General features: G+C 43.4%; 1 protein-coding gene across 1 annotated transcript in view; it reads right to left on the reverse strand.

Annotated features, from left to right (window-relative positions):
- Positions 1-3024: 3024 nt before the first annotated feature.
- PDILT (protein disulfide isomerase like, testis expressed) overlaps positions 3025-21737 on the reverse strand; it is a 39977-nt gene continuing 21264 nt past the window's right edge. The window contains exons 3-11 of the mRNA XM_017534308.2: positions 19203-19336; positions 17940-18077; positions 16107-16217; positions 15897-16022; positions 12646-12843; positions 8742-8862; positions 5721-5899; positions 4189-4278; positions 3025-3377 (exon numbers count right to left, since the gene is read on the reverse strand). Coding sequence (XP_017389797.1) covers positions 3129-3377; positions 4189-4278; positions 5721-5899; positions 8742-8862; positions 12646-12843; positions 15897-16022; positions 16107-16217; positions 17940-18077; positions 19203-19336 — 1346 coding nt within the window. The 3' untranslated portion in view covers positions 3025-3128. The remainder of the gene's footprint in view (positions 3378-4188; positions 4279-5720; positions 5900-8741; positions 8863-12645; positions 12844-15896; positions 16023-16106; positions 16218-17939; positions 18078-19202; positions 19337-21737) is intronic.

Genomic DNA, 21737 nt, shown 5'->3' on the forward strand with positions numbered 1-21737 from the left:
TGCCGTGTCCTGAATACTAACATCTGCTCCTGTCGGGGAATGCGGCTCAGGTGAGTTTCAGAGCCGCAGGCTGTTCCCTGCTTCCTCCTGTTGTGGACAGGCCAGGTTCGGGGTGAGGGGTATGGGAGCTGGTTCTGGAGGTCTTAAAAACCATAAACAGCCTTTGCTTTATGTGACGGATCAGGGGTGGGGAGACCCAGGTGGATTCTAGAGACCTCAATTTCTGAAAGAATACTGTCCTTTTCTCAAGAGAAGTCCTGGCTGAAATGAATGACATAAATCAGTGAGGTAAATCTGTGTTAGGCTGAATAATGACCCCCAAATACATCTACATGTGAATCCCCTGTGACTGTTGCCTTATATGACAAAAGGGACTGTGCAAGTGTGATAACGGATCTTGAGATGGAGAGGTTGTCTGAGCAGGCTAGATGCGATCACAGTGGTACTTATAAAAGTGATGCAGGAGGAGTCAGAGAAAGTAGGTGTGAGGGTGAAATAAAAAGTCAGAGTGATTCTAGAACAGAACCATGAACCAAGGAATGCAGGGCCTCCCAGAAGTTAGAAAAGGCAAAACAGGGAATTCATCCAAAAGGGATAAACTCTGATGACATCTTGAATTTAGTGTAGTGGAAATGATTTCTAATGTCTAGCCTCCCGAACTCTAAGAGAGTAAGTTCGTGTTGTTTTAAGCCTCTAAGTGTTAATTTGTCAGAGCAACAATAGGGAACTAATACAGACTCCAATTTGGATCTGGAGACAAGACTGTCAGCAGCTCTGCCTTTTGGGATGATTAGGAAATTATGTATCTCTTACCTCATATGGAATTTGTCATTGATCCATGAGCATTTATTGAGCATCTACTATGTGTTAAGTAGAGTTATAGGCAAAGGGAATATAGCAAGAAAGAAAACAGACGTATCTACTTTCATGGGGCTTACATATTAGTTGGAGAATCAGGCAATAAATCATTGCACAACAAAATAGTAAGATGCTTTCAGATATTGGTCTCCAGAAATGCATTTTGGAGGTAGTGACAGATGAGCTGAGATTTGAACCATGAAAAGGACATAGCTGTGTGAGGACCTGGGGGGAGTGTATTCTGAAGGGAGTGCATTTAGTCAGAGGGAACATGAGGAGACAGTCAATTTGGCTTGTTCACAGAGTATACAGGAAGTGTGGCTGGAGCCTAGAATGTGAGGGGGAGGGGGAGAGGAGGAGATCTGTGAGGCCAAAATCTTTCAAGGTGTTGATGGCATGGTAGGCAGACTAGATTTTATTCTAAAAGCAATAAAGATGCCATTACAGCAGTGGTCCCCAAACTTTTTGGCACCAGGGACTGGTTTACTGGAAGACGATTTTTCCAAGGTTAGGGGTAGGAAGGTTTGGGGGGTAGGGGGTGTGGTGGGGGGCTCAGGAGGGAAATGGTATGAAACTGGGAAATAAGAAATGGAAGAAACCATTCCATGGCATATATCTAATGCCAGATCATCAGGCATTCGATTCTCATAAGGAGCTGGCATCCTAGATCCCTTGTATGCCCAGTTTACAATAGGGTTCGGACTCTTATGAGAATCTAATACTCAGGCAGAGCTCAGGTGGTAATGCTTGCTCACCCACAGCTCACTTATTGCTGTGCTGCCAGGTTCCTAACGGGACAGCTACCCATACTGGTCAACAATTGAGAAGCTGGGGACCCCTGCATTACAGTATTAAACAAGATTATAAGTGCTTAGGGCTAGCTTTTTAAAAGGTGACCTCAGTGGCTGTATGGAATATGGAGGGGTATGGGGTAGGGCCTGGGAGGGAGGTACAAAGTGACAGCAAAAAGACCAGTTAGGAGACTGCAGCTAGGAAATGGTGGGTGACAGTCACTGGAGATGGAGGGAAGTGGGTGGGATCACATGGATGGATAAGCTACTTTTATGGTAGTAAAAGAAGGCAGTAGAACCTAGCACTTTCAGAGGTCAAGACAGGTGCATTGCCTGAGCTCAGGAGTTCGAGAGCAGCCTGGGCAACACGGTGAAACCTCATCTCTCCAAAAATATACAAAAGTTAGCTGGGCATGTTGCAGTCCCAACCACTTGCAGGGCAGAGACAAGAGGATTATTTGAGCCCAGGAGGTTGAGGCTGCAGTGAGCCATGTTCATGCCACTGGACTCCAGCCTGGGTGACAGAGACCCTGTCTCAAAAAAAAAAAAAAAAAAACCAGAAAGAAAGAAGGGAAGGAAGGAAAAGGCAGTTGATGATTCTGACGTGATTGCTTGAGCGAATGGGCCACTTACTGAGATGTGGAAGTCTGGGGACAGGTTTGGGATTCGATCATTTTCTCTCTTTTTTTTTTTTTTATAGACGGATTTTCGCTCGTTACCCAGGCTGCAGTGCAATGGCGCGATCTCGGCTCACCGCAACCTCCGCCTCCTGGGTTCAGGCAATTCTCCTGCCTCAGCCTCCTGAGTAGCTGGGACTACAGGCACGCGCCACCATGCCCAGCTGATTTTTTGTATTTTTAGTAGAGGTGGGGTTTCACCATGTTGACCAGGATGGTCTCGATCTCCTGACCTCGTGATCCACCCGCCTCGGCCTCCCAGAGTGCTGGGATTACAGGGGATTCGATCATTTTCTTACTGTGCCCAAATGCAGTGTAAGCCAATCAGTCTACCTCATTTGAAAGACATAGCCAAACTCTGGGAACACCTAACCTGGTAGGAGATGGTAGCATAGTGGTTAAGTGCACAGTCTTTGGAGTGTGATTGCCTGGGATTGACTGCACCTCAACAGCTTTCTAGCTTTGTGTTCCTACCTGGTTGCTTAACCTCTCTGTGTCTCAGTTTTCCCATCTATAAAATGGGAATAATGAGCCCCAGCTCAGTGGTGTTGTGAGAACTAGATGAATGCCAAGCATGTCACACACACTTGTTGAATGTTGCTACTGTGGCTCCCCTTGCAGTCCTGCCTGAATTCCAGGTCAAACAGTTCTTCTAAGAGAGCACCAACCAGGAAAAAGAGGTCATGAGTAAAACAGAGCCAAGGACATTCAGAGGCTTTATTATCCAGCCCCCACCTATCCTTCCACAATGCTATATGCTTTTATTGGAATCAAAATTGGGCACCTTATTTCCTTGGAGGAGCTAAAGTTCTTCCTTGACTTTTGGTTTCTTCTTTTGAGTTGGAGGTCCCTTTGGCTTAGCCGCCACCACCACCACCTCCTCAGGTGTTCTCTTCTTCCCAGCTGGTTCTTCCAGCTTGGACACATGCTTGGTCACATTCTCCAGCTCAGGCAACTGCTGTTCAGGTAACTCTTTCCTCATTGCAGGCACCTCCTTTTCCTCAGCTAGCACTTCCTCTTCTATCACTTCATTTTGCTCGACAGACAATAGCTATGAAAGAAAAGGTGGATGGTAGAAGGGAGAGGGGGGAAGAAAAGGAGAAAGAAATAAAGAGGCAAGATCACTGTGACTGTAACAGTCAAGGCTACTTTTTCTGAAAAGTGCCCAGAGAGAATCAGTCTTTGGCCTGCAGGGTTTTCATAGATGCCAAAGGTTCATTTGGTTTGGGTGATAAAGTACCCAACTGTGGTTTCACCCTTCAGGTAAGAGGATCTTTAGGGAAACAAAGGTTCTAAGTCTACAGATGTGGCTCCCGCACCACTAGCTCCAGGACCGGGCAGGTGACGAATCTTAGCTAATCAGATTCCTGTCCAGGACATTTTCTGGAATGTCTAAGTAGATGCTTGCTTTCTATACGGGGAAGATGTTAGTTTGGAACTGTGGTGTAATCTTTGAACCTCGTGGGGAAATGACTACTTGAGAATGAAACCAATATAGAGGAGAACAGAGATGGGAAGACAGAAAGCAGGTGTGGGTTCTGGATCCACTCACACCTGATGTTCTACCAGTTATATTGGATAAATTCCCATTGTCGCTTAAAGCCAAGAGTAGTGTCTGAAATTTGCAACACAAAGTCCTAATTAATGCAGATAGCACCACCCAGCAGGGGACCTTGCTGAGGCATGGCTAGGGGAGAAGGGGGACTGTGGTCCCATGCATCGGGAGAGTAATGCCAGAGGACAGAATCCCATCACCATCTCATGAGATTTTGGAACTCCAAGTACAGCCTTTTGTTGCTCTTTGAGTTTCTAGGGATTCTGTGTGGGACAGAATAATCGAGGATGTTTCTGTTGCCCCTTACCTCATCCTCATCCTCAATCCTGGTTTTGATGTGGGTTTCCAGGAAGTCAGAGAAGCCCTTCAGAGTATGTTCTCCCTTATACAGAACAGCCTAGGAAGAAAATGGAACAGGGTCGGGATGGGAGCCTCTTCCAGAGATGCTCAAGGATTGCTACCTAGGTAAACCCAGGGTCAAATTCCTAACAACCGGGTATGTTATGCAGGTTCTTTAACCTCTCTGAGCCTCCGGTGCCATGGCTCCAAGATAAGGATAATAAAAATGCTTCTATCACAGGGTTGCTATGGAGTGGATCAAAGCATGGACTATACAACCACAGATGGAAGCCTTAAATTTTGGCTGCATTACTGCAGTGTGGTCTGGTTACGTAATTTCTCTGACTCAGTTTTCCTAACTGTAATATGGAGATAAAGCAGTACCTACCTCCTAGGGTTGTTATAAGGAGAAAATGAGGTAGTATATGTGAAGTACTGAAAACAGTGCCTGGTTCGTGATAAGTACTCTATGTTTTCATATTATTATTATTATTACTATTACCATAATAGTGACAATAATAACAGGAAGAATAGTGATTTTCAGAAACATCTGGCATGCAGTCAGAGCTCAGTTATCACAAATTCCCTTTCCTCTTTAGGAAAGTTCAGAAGCTGTTTATTGCCCATGGGTCATCTCAACTTCTTTTCAGATAATTCGAGATTATGATCTTACCCTCATCCTCTCAGCCCCGCCTGTTGCTCACCTCCCCAACATGCATCCTCTACAGTGCATTCTGAACAAAGAGTGGGTCATGATGGCATCTTGTCACAGTGCTGGGGCCACCCTTCTGCCCACCTCTTTGTTCAGACTACACTTCCGACCTGTCGTGCATGTCCGCTCCCCTAACCTGATGTAAGTCCCCACCCTCCTCCGGAGTCCTAGGTCTGCATGGAGACTCGAAGCCATCTCTGCCCTCCAGAATCTTTTCCTCCCCCTCAGTTTCAATCGCATTCATCCATACTCTTCTAAGGAGCAGGAAGCTGGGCTCACATTTTTTTGACTGATGTTCGTTCCCATGCACGGACATGGCATAGAGCGTGTGTTCTGTCAACACTGGTTATGGTTAATGACTGTAATCCCAAGATGGAAATGACATGTTCATCTCTAGCATGTATTTTTTCCTTCACCTGGTAATCCCCCACATCCAATATTCCCATGGAGATTCCTCCCATCTTACTTCAAATAGTTAGGGTAGAGCTCAACCCCAATACTAGTGGGAAGCATTTAAACCAGGCGTACCCATCAAAACACCCACATCCACTTGGCCACAGTGATTGGGTCAGGGATATGCAAGCTATATCCAGTGACAGTGAGTCTCAGGGCTTTAGTGCAAACTACTGGAAAATATTCTTTGAGCTTGAATGTGAGAGGACGAATAGTGGCTGCAGCTGAGAATAAAACTGGTTTGGTGGAAAGCGCAGCTAGAGGTAGGGAGAAGCTGTCCCTGATGATAACATAAGACTGTATTCAGCCACGTGTGCATCCCAAGAGCTCCTCACTTGTTGAGAGTTGGTGGGAAACAGCCTGAAGAATGGGTACCGGTCCAGGTACATCAGCTGAATGTCATTTGCTGTGATGTCGATCTTGGCAATGATGACTGTGGAGTGGTTTTGATACTTTCTGCCCAGTTCCTCCAACAGCGGGAACAGCGTCTTGCACTTTTTAGACCAGGGCGCGTCTGGAAGAGAAGGACAGTGGCTCAGGTTCACACTGATGAAGACCCTGAAGGCTGGCACCACCCCACACGTGGCATCACTGTCTTCCACTTGTGGTCCTGCTGTTTTGCCAATCGTACTCCCTCTTTCTTTTAATCATATATTAGGTTATTTTTACATTTACTTTCAGCCATACTATAGTGTAACATTCAGCCATACTATGGCATAACATAATATATATGGCATATATGTTATGGCATATATATCATGTTATGCCATAGTACACGATTATTATTTGATAGGCCAAGCGTGGCAGCTCATGCCTGTAATCCCAGCACTTTGAGAGGCTGAGGCAGGCGGATCATGAGGTCAGGAGTTTGAGACCAGCCTTATAAACATGGTGAAACCCTGTCTCTACTAAAAATATAAAAATTAGCCAGGCATGGTGGCATGTGCCTGTAATCCCAGCTACTCAGGAGGCTGAGGCAGGAGACTCGCCTGAATCCGGGAGGCGGAGGTTGCAGTGAGCTAAGATCACGCCACTGTACTCTAGCCTGGGTGACAGAACAAGACTCCATCTCAAAAAAAAAAAAAAAGGCTTAGCCCTCTTCCACCCAAATACTAACACTTTAGTGTGTTCACGTTTTTTTCTAATTTTTGTTTTCCTTTTTAGAGGCAACATCTTGCTATGTTGCCCAGGTAGAGCTCAAACTCAAACTCCTGGGTCAAGCGATCCTTCCATGTCGGATTCCTGAATTGCTGCAACTACAGGCTTGTGCCACTGTGCCCAGCTTGCTTTTTCTCTCTTTTTTTTTTTTTTTTTTTTCTTTTAACATAGTATTCCACTCTAGTAGAAGAAGAAAGCCAAGAACAATATTGATGCTAGATAATTTTATGTTCTGCCAAAAAGTGTGCATGTGGGTTTGTGTGTGTGTTTGCGTGTGCATATGTGTTATAGCACAGGGATTTTCCACAATAGAGGTTAAGGTACTTGCCCAAAGTTATACAGTAATTGTTCTTTTCAAACCAGAGTAATGAAGCAGAAGAAGTGGGGATTTGACTTATGACCACTATACCACAGGTAGAAATTAATATGACATAGCATAACATTACATTAATACAACATAACATAACACAACATAACATTAATATAACATGTACATTATGTTATGCCTTGTCATGTATATGTAATTACATGTCATGTAATTTTACCTATATAATTCAGTAGAAGAGAACATCCTGAAGAAATGTGACAGACATAACTACTGTTGGGACACTGAACTTTCTTGTGGACAGTTCTTTGGTCTCTGAGTGTGGTCCAGGCTCCTGGCCCTCTGGAAACCAGAGAACTGCTGCAACCCAAGGGAAAGCAAACCTTACCTGCTTGTGCTTCTATTAGAGCTCAAAGCTCAGTTTCTAGCTCTGTAACAGAAGTGGCCTCAAAAGCCCCCAGACACACCACCTTTGGATAATCATCCCCCATTTACAAGCTAAGTTTCTCCATGGCCATCTGCCCTGCATGCAGCATCTCTGGCAGACCCCTAGCACTCAGCGGGTCCTGGATCAGAACAGGAGGGGGCATAATGGCTGCAGCCCCAGGAGGCCAATCCCATGGTCCTACTTCCAAGAAAATGAAGCTGCTTTTGCCTTTTATCAGAATGAAATGGGCAGTCTCATAACTCTGGGTGTCCCATAAGTACAGAACAGCTGCACCTAGCCTCTCACTTAAAGGCAGCAGATCTTGGTGATTCAGCCACAGACTTTAAGTGCCTCACTCTGTGAATAACAGTCCATTTCAGAGTGATTGTAAAAGGCCTGTATGATGCAGTGTAACCTTTGTCTTACCCTCAAGGAGGTAATGGCATCAGAGCTTGCTTTAAACTTCTTGCCTTGCAACTTACTGTGTGACCTAGGGTAAGGTCATTAACCTCTCTGAGGTGGGGTTCCCTGATCTGTAACATGGGGACAACCACGATTAACTTCCTCACAAACTTGTTGTTACACAGCTCATTAGAGCAGGTGTGTCAACAGCAAATTCGTGCCTGGCTCATTGTAAGTGTGCATTAAATGTTAAAATAAAAGAGATGTCTGAAGGAACTTCCGTATCACCTTTCTCTGTGTCTCAGGGTGGGAGAGAATGTCTCTAGTGTGTAACGTCTGTTACACGCAAATTGGAAACAGTGGGAAAAGGGCAAAAGTCCTTAGGTAAGCCCTAGAAGTAGTTATAATGATAGAAATAACAACAGCAATAGCAATTGTCACTTATCAAGGGCTCACAATATGCCAGACACTATGCTAAGTACTGTATATTAAGGATTGGGGTCCCTACCTCATAGGGGCCATTTGATAAGTCATCTAAAGCCAGAAGCAAAGAAATCCTGTTCAGCAGTTAGGAGTATAGGTGCTAGAATCAGAATAGTTCAAATCCCAGTGACAGCACTTACTGGATGCAGGATAATGGAAAAATTTCTTCACCTCCTAGAGACTCTATTTAGTCATCTGCAGAGTCAGAGCAATAACAGTAGCTACTTTCGAAAGGATGTGGTAAGGATTAAATGAGGTAATGTATGCAATGGCTTAGAATGAAGCCCAGCATACTACAGCACCCAATCAAGCATTGTTAGCCATCGGCATTCTTGCTTTTACAAACGGCTGCAGGCCTTGGTTATGTGGAAGGCACTGCATACATTCTAAGAATTACATTTTTGGGGGACAGAGTTGCATTGTTCCTGATAGCATCTTGAGTCCTGCTCTTTGGGTATCTGAAGACCATCCTTGGCATGATTTCAGGGCCCAAGAACTCAGGAAAAACACTGGAAACAATGTTGTTACCCGTTGCCTCCCAGCCGCTCTTGAGGTACTTACAGAACATCACAAACACATCCTTTTCTTTGTCAAAGACGACTATGTTGAAGTTCTTCCCCACGAGCTGCTTAACCAGTCCCTGGTCCCAATATTTTGGAATCTCTTCACTGGATTGATGTTTCTAGGAAGCATATTTGAGAGGCCTAAGAATCTTCGAAAGGGATTCGAAGTTGTAAGGCTCCCCACCCTGACTGGATACAACTAAAGATTTTCTTGCGTTTTTTTCACAAAAGCCTTAGGAAAGATTTTGGAATACTGAGCTGGATCATGAGCTTGATGTCAACCCTGGATGCTTCAGGGCAAACTGGGATCAGGGGGCTAAGGAGCAGACAAAGCTTCAAACTGGGATGGATTATCAGATTTTATAAAAAGAAGCTCTAAGCTGGGCGCGGTGGCTCATGCTTGTGTCCCAGCATTTTGGGAGGCTGACGCAGGCAGATCACGAGTTCAGGAGTTTGAAACCAGCCTGGCCAACATGGTGAAACCCCATCTCTGCCAATAAAAAAAAAAAAATCAAGAATTAGTGGGGTGTGGTGGCATGCACCTGTAATCCCAGCTACTCGGGAAGCTGAGGCAAGAGAATTGTTTGAACTTGGGAGGTGGAGGTTGCAGTGAGCCAAGATTGTGCTACGGCACTCCAGCCTGGTAGACAAAGCAAGACTCTAGCTCAAAAAAAAACAAAAAAAAATTAGTTGTCCTCAATTACTTTAAGAATCAAGACCAAGACCATTTACACGATGTTTAAAACCTTGATCACACTCTGATTGGTTCCTGCAATAAAGAAAGTCTTTTCTTTTCTTTCCTCAGCCATGTTGGTCTTCAGCTTATCCAAATGGCCAACGTTCCTCCAGCTCAGGCCTTTGTTAATGCCGTTCCCTCTGCCTGGCAGGTCTCCCCCACTCCTGATTCTTACCCTCCCTTCTTCATCTGGGTAACTCAAAATGTATGCCTCAGAATGACCCAAGGGAGGACTTCCTTGATGCTTCCCTGGTCTAGATGAGGACTCGCTGCCATAAATTCTCATAATACTCAGCACTTTTTTTGTATCACTTATTCACTTTTGCTATTTATTTTTCTGATTATTTGATTAATGTGTCTCTACCACACTAGACAGAAGGTCATAAGAGATTTTTCTTTCCTCACTATTGAGTATCCACTGCCTGGTACATAGTAGATCCTCAATAAATGTTTTGCAAATGAATGAATAAAAAATGAGCTCAGCTTTTTCTTCTCTTTGAAGTAAGGGTTGGAAATCTCAAAACATATGTTTTATCTACAACCGTTGCCTCCTGAATGGCTACTGAATCCACATCCTTTCCTCCATCTGCGCTGTTGCTGACCAAATCCAGGTAGCCTCTATCTCTCATCTTGATTTCCAGAAGAGACTCCAGATGTTCTCCCTATGTCTCCTTCCAATTCTCCCACACCTTTATTGTCTACAAGCGGGGCTCTGTTTTCACTATGCAAATCTAGCTTCTCATTGCTCTTAGGAAACCAGATTCTTAATATGCTTATGAGGCCCTTGCTGTGCAGCCTCTGTCTGGCTCACAGTCCCTTCTCCCACAGTGTCCTCCCTCACAGCACCCCCTCCAGCCTCTGGAAAGAACTTAAAGATGTTTTCAGTGAGAGTAGAAATGGGGCAACCCTGGGGCATGGGAGATAGAAAATGGTGACAATTGTGGGGAATGGGGAATGGGTTGGATCAGGTGGATCTCATAGATCTCATAGAGGATGTCCATTTTTGCTCTAACAACACAGGGAGATGTGTTGGCCTTTGAGAGGGAGACAGACACCACCTCAGATCTAAATGCAAGGAAGAGAGAGAGGATGGGTAGTATTCCAGGCAGGATTTTAGATGTGGTGATGGAAAGCGAGGAGGCCCCAATGTGAAGACATCTATTTTCTTAGTGATCTAGTGGTAGAGAACTCAGCTGAGAGTGAGTGGGAATGGGGTACGAGGAGAGAGAGACTCTGAGATTTAAAAATGAACATGCTAACAGAAATTTCCATATGGATGCCAGGACATTTCTCAGAGTCCACGGGAGGCTGGTTTGCAACTCCATGAAGCCAGCCAGTGTCATGGTGATATTGGTCTGGAAGCAGGGAAGTTAAGGGGGTTCAACTAGAGTTGGAACTTTGCCTGTTGAGTACTATGGGGTGTAGAGGAGGTGGAAGATGGAGGGGATAAAGGAGTTAAAAGAATCATCATCAGAGCAATGAATGATATAATGCAAGTTCACAGAGTAGGCACTAAAGAGAAATGGGATCAAGGGACTAAGGAGCAGACAAAGCTTTGAACTGGGATGGATTCTCAGATTTTACAAAAAGAAGCTTTAAGCCGGGCACTTTGGCTCACGCCTGTATCCCAGCAATTTGGGAGGCCGAGGCAGGTGAATCACAAGGTCAGGACGTTGGAGGCAGGTGAATCACAAGGTCAGGAAGTTGGAGGCAATGAGAAAGGTGAGGAATCATAGCCATGTGTGTCCTGGAGGGGAAAGTCAGGCATTGGGAGGTGCTGCAATCTCCAGATTGTGGCCATGAGAACAGCGAGCTGACATGGCATGGGCACACCAACTACTGGAGAAGAGAGATGAGGGTTGTGGACACTGACATCTCTGGGAATGATGGCAGAGTTGGGGCTTAGGGAAAGGCTGCCATCAGGAGCTTAAGTCCTCAGAGAGTGAAGGGAGGTAGTCAAAGGATAGCAACGAGGTGGGGGAAGCACAGGGTCTAAAGTGAAACAGCATAGGATCCAAGGCATTGGGGGTTTCTGAAGGTGAAAGAAGGAGAAATGGGTTGGAAGTGGCAAGAAGGATAGCAGCCTCACCGCTTGGCCCCATGAAAATGCTGTGCACACAAGACAGCTTCCGCAGAGAAAGGCTGCAGGGGCAGCTATGTCTCTAGGGGAATGAACAGAAGGCAGTAGAAGACACATAGTTAAGCAGACCATCATTTGGGTTTGTCTGCAGAGTCTTAATTTACTTCTATTGTTCCAGAAATTTTTTTTTTTTTTTTTGAGACAGGGTTTTCCTCTGTGGCCCAGGCTAGAGTACTGCATAGCTCACTGCATCTTTGATCTCCTGGGCTCAAGCAATTCTCCTGCCTCAGCCTCCCAAGTAGCTGTGACTACGGATGCACACCACCATGCCTGGCTAATTTTTAAATTTTTTGTTGAGACGGGAACTTGCTATGTTGGCCAGGTTGGTCTCGAACTCTTGGGCTCAAGCGATTCTCTTACCTCGGCCTTGCAAAGTGCTGGGATTATAGGCATGAACCACCACACCCAGCCCATTCCAGAATATATATTTTTTAAATTCCTCCTTTACTCCCATTATGTCCCAATTTGGAAAATAAATAATATGGTTACCTGACTCAGCAGAGTAGCTGTGGAGACACAGACAGTGGGTGATGATGTGTTCCACGTGTTTCTGTAGCCTTTCCTCCCTGTCAGTGAAATAGACTAGTCCCCTTCTAGCCACATCCAACCAAAAGGTTCTTAAAGCTTTTTAGGCCAAATCCTGATTGTCCTGTGGCTTCATCCCTTCTCCCCCACAAGTCAATCATTTACTCTTGGACCAAGTAGATCTTTCACATTGGAGCCGATATGAGAAGAAACGCCTCCTTTGAGATGGCAAGTTAAACCTACTTAGTGCCTTGCAAATTCCTGCAAAGGAAATGCCTCCACTTTACAACTGAGAATGAGTGGAGGAATTAAAGGCTTGGGTTAGGTCAGAAGTTGGACAGATTTGAGGTGGGGAGATGAGGGATTTCCCCACATTGAGCCACAAAGTTGATCTTTATTCTGCCTCCACATACAGGTGAGGAGAATTATCAAAGCCAGCAAAATTACGAGAAGGAGATGATTTTGAGGTTCTGGATGTACCTTGTCCCAGAACAAACCTACCTTGGCATTTTTACTCAGGAAGCTGCCGCCAAATTTCTTGAGGTTTTCATAGGTTATCTCATCTGAAGGCATTTTGTACCTGGCATCAGAGCTCAAATTTAGGATTTGGACAGAGGGGATATCAACCTCTGTGACCCGGAAGTACTCGAAGACACGTCCGTTTCTGGGTTCATCTGCATCCACAAGGATGAAAAGGATCTGGCAAAGTAAACGAAACCCTTGTCTCTCTGTAACTTTTGCCAATGGAGGAAAAACTGTTGGAATGCTGTGGACTAAGGGTATGCACATGGTGGGGTCTGTGGAGCACTTCTGCAAAACGTAGCAAAGGCAGGTGCAGCTCTGCACCCAAACGCACAGCAGGCAGCAGCCTTCTTGTGCTGCGCTCCATCCACACAACTTCAGGAAGTCAGAAAGCCCTGGGCTTTCATTTTGCTTCAAACTGTTTCATCAGTTTTCTTATCTGTAAAATGATTATAATAGTGCCTATCTTCTAGGGTTGCTGTGACAATTAAACAGTACAATGTATGGAAAGGCTTAGTTCAGGGACTGGCAGATAGAAAGTGTTTAATTTGTGACAATTCTTATTATTATTCAAAATTATTCTATCAAGGAAATTCATGACTTTATTCACTCATTCATTCAACAAACATTCATGGAGTGCCTAGTACGTGTGAGCTTCGGCTAAGCATTGAGGACACAACCCTGCCCAAAACAGACAAAATCCCTGCCCTCAGGGACCTTATGTTCTTGTAGAGAAGACAGACAACAAATGAATGAATGAACTCATGAAGTCAAACAGCAATGAGAGTCAATTAGACAATAAAACAGGGCAATGTGATGGAAAGTAACTGCCCAGATGGGGTAAGGTAGGGGCTCTAGATTAGGTAGGGTGGTCAGGAGGAGAACCTGAGGATGTCATATTTCAGCTGGGACCTAGCTGATAGTAACAAGTCACAGAACAGCATTCTGGGTGGTGGAAACTGCCAGTGCAAAGGCCTGGGAACAAAACAAACACCCAAAGAACTCAGAGTATTCTGGGAATAGAAAAGAGAGGTCAGTGTGGCTTTGTCAGAGGCGTTTGAACCAAAGTAACTCCATCTTAAATAGAGGCTGGGTAAAATGAGGCTGAGACCTTCGGGGCTGCTTTCCCAGATGGTTTAGGCATTCTTAGTCATGGAATGAGATAGGAGGTCGGCACAAGATACAGGTCATAAAGACCTTGCTGATAAAACAGGTTGCAGGGAAGAAGCCAGTCAAAACCCACGAAAACAAAGATGGCCATGAGATGACCTCTGGTCATCCTCACCGCTACACTCCCACCAGCACCATGACAGTTCACAAATGCCATGGCAATGTCAGGAAGTTACCACATATGGTCTAAAAAACGGAACCATGAAAAATCCACTTCTTGTTTAGCATGAAAATGACAACCAGCAGCCCTCAGGGCTGCTCTGTCTATGGAATAGCCATTCTTTATTCCTTTACTTTCCTAATAAACTTGCTTTCACTTTACAGACTGGCCCTGAATTCTTTTTTGCATGAGATCCAAGAACCCTCTCTTAGGGTCTGGATCAGGACCCCTCTCCAGTAATAGCTTCAGCACCATGAAAGACAGAGACAGGAGACACAGTCAGAGACTGCTGAAGACGAGGTCCAGTAAGCAGCTTGGGTTTAGTCTGAACATAATAGAGGGCCACCGAAGGATGGTAAGCTAGAAAGCGACATGATAATAATGTTTAGAAGGTCATTCTGGCTGCAGAGAAAAAGCAAAAGTGGAAGCAAGGAGATGAGTTAGAGGCCACCGCAGCCACCTAGGCTCAGATACTTTCAGGTCATTCATTCATCAGATTAAAGCCCCCACTGTGTGCTACTCTTTTAGGTGCCAGAGAAATTGAAAAACAAAGCAAACATATTAAAGCCATCCTTGTGTACTCCATCCTTGTGTACTTTCAACAAATATTTGCCACCTTCCGTTGACACTGGAGCACAGAGGTGAACAAGATAAGAGGTGTGATCTGTTGAAACAGTACTAATTCAACTGTTTGTCAGTGACTGTGAAATGGATCACAATCAATAAAAGGCATTTTGGAAACTCACTAGGTTGACTGCAGTTTAGAACTTCATCTTCCGATATAAGCCAAAGTAAATTCCAGGAAGACTAAAGACTTAATAAAAAAATAGAAGAAAATAATGGCTAAGTATTGACTACTATAAAACAGGAGAAATAGAGAGAAAGCAATCAGGTTGCAATCAATTTAACTACATCAAAAATCTTGGAGTAAAATTGGAAAAAGGATTCCAAGAAATATATTTAACAAGAGGAATTATTTCTGTGATTCAAACCATCTTCTTTGAAAATAATGTGGTGGGATGTAGCATGAACATTACACATGCTATACTCTAGTAGCTTTCTTTATTTTAGGTAACAAAGTTTTTAATTGTTTTATTTAATTTCAGAATAATTTTTTTTTCAAAACAGAAAAAAGCTGCCATGATTATACTTCCTATAAAGATGAACAGAAAAATAAATCAAATAGTTTCCACAGTTCAGGCACTACTAACTACATTAAATACAGGAATAGCGCTTAGGGGAAACATTTGTTTCTAATGGGATGATGATAGTAATAAAAAGCACCATTGATTGTAAAGCTCATTGCTTTACATATATATTTTCTAATTCGTACACAACTGTCCATTTCATACATGGGGAGACGTTAGCATGGAGTTAAGAAACTCAACTAAGACAGTGTAGTTTGCCAGAGAAAGAGAATTTGAACTTGGGTCTGTACAATGTTAAAGCCCAGAATCTTAGCAATTACTTGCCAGACAATGTGTGCTGCTTCCCACCTTCAGGCTTTCATGTTCCCTGACCTCAGACAGTAGTGGACTTTCCTCCTCCCATTTCCAGGCCAAATGATACTACTGTTAGGATACAGAGTCCACTTAGTGGTCCATTAGAAAAGCAGGCAAACCTTCATGTTCTCAGAGTAGACTTATTATACAGACAAGCGAAAGTGTGTAGATTTGGCAGGGAAGAGACACTGGGCAGGAAAAATGGAGGAGGCATATTTCAAATTAAATAGAAAATAGTAGGTGGCATTGACATGCAAATCAGAAAACTGCAGGCAATTGCACATGCCAGTCTTTCCTGATTCAATTTATAATAGGCAGGGCAGGCAAATGGGCTCAGGGCCTGCAGGTCTTGGATCCCCATCTAGGAGTCCCAAAGAACAACTGTGCACTCTACCAACCTTGTTTTGGAATTCCTTTGACGCCAGCTTGTAATGCTGAATTATGATACCATACGACTCAGAGCTTTTGGAGACAAAGAGCAGCATGTGAGTCATGATGTGCAACTCGTAAATCAGATCCTTATTCTGAAATGACCAGGAAAATATGTCATTCTAAGCACATACGGTGGTCCCAGCTCCCCTTCTTCTGGGGACCCTTTACTCACTGACCTCACTATTGTATTCAAAAACAAAATCTGTAAGGTGCTGTTTTATGACACGGTTGAGTTCCTTTTGGTTGGTACTGTCATTAATAAGCTCTTGGCGATTCACAATTTTTCCCTTGGACAAAGAGAGAAACACATTGGAGGACAGTAGCTTTCATGATATAGGCACTTAATAAATATAAATAGCACAATTTTCCCCTTGGATAAAAGGAAAGCACTGAGGAATGGTGGTAGGTGTAGTCTGTAATCTAGGTAGTTAATAACTAAGAGAGGCTGGCCAGATTAGTCTGTGAGTGGAATCTGGGTAGCTGACAGCCATGAAAATATCAGATCTATGGTAAGCCACAAAGAGTATAATTGACTTAACAGCCCCAGCCATTGTCATGCTCTGTAATCCATCAAATATTAAAATATTTGTGCCAAGGCTGAGCAGTTTCTCACATACTACTCCCAACCGATAACTGATGTCTCAGGCATATTACGACAAGCCCGTTCCTGGGAGATTCAGGACTTCCCTGATAGGGGTTAAATCAAGTTTAGCCTAAAGCTGCCTCCTTACATGTTTTAAATTTGGCCTAAATGTTTCTCTGTATATAGTGAACTGTAAGCTAGATGGAGGTGTAAATAGACTGTCATAGCCTCCACTTGTGCCAATCACTGAGTTTTGGCCAATCAAACGTGGCCAACTGTTCAATCCATGTTAAAATAAGGCAAACACTGAGCTGTAACTAATCTGACTGTTTCTGAACCTCACTTCTCTTTTCTGTACATCACTTTGCTTTTTCTGTTCATAAATCTTGTTCCACCATGTGGCTTTGCTGGAGTCTGTCTGAGCCTATGCTGGCTTGGGAGGCTGCCTGATTCATGAATTGTTCTTTGCTCAATTAAACTCTTCAGTTTAACTTGTCTAAAGTTTTCTTTTATCTTATTTATTTGTTTATTTATTTGAGACAAGGTCTTGTTCTGTTGCTCAGGCTGGAATGCAGTGGTGTGATCAGCTTACTGCAGCCTCAACCTCCCAGATTCAATCAATCCTCCTGCCTCAGCCTGCTGAGTAGCTAGGACTACAAGCACTTGCCACCATGCCCAATTTTTTTTTTTTTTTTGGCAAAGATGTAGTCTCACTATGCTGCCTAGGCTGGTCTTGAATCTTTGGACTAAGGCTTCTTGTCTTTTTTCATACGCTTTATCTATGACGGTATCAATAGAGATAGAAATGAAAAGGTTAAAGGAATATTTTGGTCATAAAATCAGTTGGGTTGTGGTGATGGATTGCATATGAGCGGTGAAGGACAGGGAAGTGTTAGAATGCTGTCTGGGTTTTCTGGCTTGTTTAACTGAGTGAGAGAGGTAGTTGCATCATTCCTTGAGCAAGAGATAAAACACTGGGCGAGGACCTGGGGAGGAGATTATGACTTTGGGCTTAGCCATGCTGAGACATCAAGGGTTGTCTTGTCATCAACATGGTGTTGCACATAAGGGTCTGCAGTTTAGAGAAATCTCACGGGAGATGGATACTTACAAGTCATGTGTGTATAGCCATAGATGGTAACTGCTGATGAAGGGTGGAAGGGGAAGCATGGAGTAGAAAAGAAAAAAGGCATAGGACTGAGCCATGATTAATTTCATTTACTGGTTAAATAAAGATAAGAAGCTTAAGATGGTAAATGGCTAGAAAGGCTGAAGCAACACTGGGAGACTGTGACTTCAGAGAAGTCAACTAGTCCAATGCCACTGAGCTCACAAGTGGCAGAACCAGAATTTGTACCCAAAGCTCATACAATTCCACTATTTTAAACTAGAGATCCTCTCAGTAGCAATAGCACCAAAGCCCTACCTTTTTGAATACCAGGACGCTGTCAAGGGTGACGTGGAAACGCCCAATGGCATTGCCAATTGTTATCACTCCAAACGTTAGCTCTGGAAAGTCTTTGATCACATCATAGAACAGCTCTGCTACTTCTTCCTCTAAATCCTGTTTGGGAAAGAATGTTTGTTAAGGCTTTGGTAGAAATCAAGGTGCCTGGCTCATATAAGGGAAAGATGGCAGTGGTGGCTGATTCGTCACTTCATCTCTTCACTTGTTTAAGTTCTGGGGTTTTGCTGGATCACCCAAATCCTCTTTCATGAGTATTTCATACTAAGAATGCTTCTCTGGCTATGACTAAAGCCAAAATAGGGAAGTCCTTGAGATCAATGGAGAGAATTGATCAATGTGACCTTTTCTAATTACTGGAGTAAGGGCTGCTCTAACTCAGGGATTGAGACTCTGAACATTTGTTCCTCAGTTGCATTCAGAAGAGGCAACTGATTAAACCACATGTAATACAAAATGTAAACGTAGTATCAAGAATTTTAGCCTTCATTCTTTAGCTTGAAAGAAAAGGCCAAACGCCTCTCAAAGAAGTGACAAGGGGTGAGGGAGAGAGGCAGATATTTTCCCTGTGTTAAATATAATGTCCAAATTCTGCCTTCTACTGGGAGAAGGGGAGGAGTCACCAGTTTACAGCAAATGAATTAAGACACACAATAAACTCATTCTCCAAAAGCAAAAGCAATTTGCAAGTTATTTATAAATATAAAAAAGTTAATAACAAGGCTATAACGAGACAATTCATAATTATATCTAAGTTACTTATGTTCTTCCCCAAACATCTTCTTTTACTGCACCTATAAGGGTTGATGTATTTTCAAACGGGCGCATGTTAATCCTGTGCTATTGGTTTTAATATATGAGGATGCTTGGAAACAGGTTAGGAAGAGAAACTGGCCTGGCCCAAGCATGGTTGGTGGCCTTTAGATTCATAGATAACAATGGCTCTGAAACCAGAAACTAAGACATCCTTTTGTTCAGTGATGCTCTAAATGGGCCCCCAAAAAGATTAGCCACACTGTGAAAACCCACTAAATACAGATGCCAATCTTCCCTCTTTTCTCTTCATTCCTGTTCATTTGAACACTTGGAGCTTCCCCTAAAAACCAGCTCATTAAATGGAGAAAATTGGGCAACCAAAACAGAAGAGTCTCTTTACCCCACCCCCTCCCAGACACAGCACTTCTCACTAGTTGAAAGCCTCCTCCCACTTCTTGGTCCCAGTACCTGGAAGAAGCCAACGATGACCAAGGGCCTGGCTGTCACAAACTCCGCCACCTGCTGGCTGCTGTTGAACAAAAATGCTTTCTGGCTAATTTGTCGTCTCAACCAAACGACTAAGGCAGTAGATTCAACCACTCCTGGAGAAAGACACAGTCAAATGGATATCAGAGAAGTTTCCTCTTGAACCAAAGCAAGAAGCTAAGTCTTTCTCAGGTTTAATGTGTAGAAGCATCTTGTCTCAGACTCCCACCCCTTGAAGGCCAAGGTCAGTTCCTCCATTTCTCTATTCCCCAAGCTCCAAGCACAAATATTAACAATAGCAGCTAAATGTCATTGAGCACTTACCAAGGACCAGACACTGTGTTGAACGGTTTGCATGTATTAAATCTTCACAATAATCCTACGAAATAAATACTTTTATTCTCCCCATTTTGCAGATGAGGAAACCAAGGTTCAACTGCCAACAGGCACCCAACTAGCAAACCTGAAGATCAAATTTAGGAGGAAGCATTTCCAGACTTCTTTTCTTCCGCATTCTCCAAGGTGACAGGAAGATTGATTTATTTTTTTAAATCTCAATAAAATATAACCAGAAAGACCACCTAGCTCTGTAACCTTGGGAAAAGTTTTATTATCTTTCTGCGTCTCCCATTCCTCAGCTGAGATCCAAATGCCCTCTAAGTCATCCACTCCTGACTTCCAATTCTCAGCTATCGTATGGATGGTGTCAGGCACACAAAAGTCTTAGCTTCTAAAATTAAGACACATATATCATATCTGGAAAGACAAATTGGTAAGCCAGAAGGTACAGCAGGCTATACACAGATGAACATGTGTTTCCTAGGATTATCAATTTCACATGATGAAAAATACTGTAAAATATTATATATTTGTATCTGCTATAGAACATTAAAATTGAACATTTTAAATGAGTTTACTAGCCAAGGATGGTGTCTCATGCCTATTACCCAGCATTCTGGGAGACTGAGGCAGGAGGATTGCTTGAGGCCAGGAGTTTGAGATCAATCTGGGCAACATAGTGAGACGCTCATCTCTACAAAAAACAAAAGAAAATTAGTGAGACATGATAGCATGTGACTGTAGTCCTGGCTACTTGGGAGGCTGAGGCAGAAGGATTGCTTAAACCCAGGAGCTCAAGGCTGCAGTGAGCCGTAATCACTGAGAGACAGAGTGAGACCTTGTCTCTAAAATAAATAAATAAATAATGAGATAAAGCAATATTCATCGTGAGTAGCTTTGAACTACATCCGCAGACTTTTATTCATTTACTCACTCACGTATTTCTTCCCTCATTTATTTACTTGGCAAATATGTATTGAGCGTTTACTGTCAAGTGCTGTACTCAGTCCTAGAGATAGAAGGGTGAACAGAAACAAACACATTACCACTCTTCCACAGTTCTCATTCTGTTGAGGAAGACAACAATCAAATAAATACACAAACAAATGCCTAATTACACCCAAAGGAAATGTTAGAAATTAAAGTTCAACGAGTCTGTAGCAAAGATGCCTGATCTAGACTGTGAAGTCCAGGAAGACTTCCTGGAGGAAACTACGGATGAGCTGTAAACTAAAGTATGCGCTGGAGTTAACTAGGAGGCATTAAGGAGAGGGAAAGTCTTCTAGGAGGAGCAAACAGCCTGTACAAAGTCCTGCAGCAGGACAAATTGCTACGTGAGGCTCAAGGAATGCACCCTGAGCTACTAAATCAACTGCAAAAACACTACCTCCTGCTTTATTTCGTGAGAACATGAAGGCTTTTCAAAAACTTATAATGAAGAATATTTACATGCAGAAAGGTGCATACATGATCATGGTTAGATGGATTTTTACAAAATGAATACTCCTGTGTAACTATAACCCAAATCAAGAGCTAGGAAATCACCAGATCCTCAGCAGTCCCTGTGCCCACTCCCAGCCTCTGCTCTCCCCATCCAAAAGTAACCACCACCCTAACTTCTTCTTCTTTTTTATTTTACTTTAAGTTCTGAGATATATGTGTAGAAAGTGCAGGTTGTCACATAGGCATACACGTGCCATGGTGGTTTGCTGTACCCATCCACCTGTTAACTAGGCTTTAAGTCTCACATGCATTAGGTATTTGTCCTAATGCTCTACTTCACCTTGTACCCAACCCCCCAACTGGCCTCAGTGTGTGTTGTTCCACTCCCTGTGTCCATGTGTTCTCATTGCTCAACTCACGTTTATGAGTGAAAACATGCAGTGTTTGGTTTTCTGTTCCTGTGTTAGTTTGCTGAGGATGATGACTTCTAGCTTCATCCACGTCCCTGCATGGGACATGATCTCATTCCCTTTTATGGCTGTGTAGTATTACATCATCACCCTAACTTCTAACAGCATATGCTAGTCTGCCTGTTCCTGAACTTCATATAAATTTCTTGGATCTGGTTTGTGAGATTCAGCCACAGTTTTTCATGTACTTGAAGATTCATTTCCACTGCTGTGAATATTCCACAATTTATTTGTCCATTCTCTGCTGACGAGCACTAATTTGCTC

Source organism: Cebus imitator, unplaced genomic scaffold, assembly GCF_001604975.1.
Source record: "Cebus imitator isolate Cc_AM_T3 unplaced genomic scaffold, Cebus_imitator-1.0 Scaffold85, whole genome shotgun sequence".
Lineage (NCBI taxonomy): Eukaryota > Metazoa > Chordata > Mammalia > Primates > Cebidae > Cebus > Cebus imitator.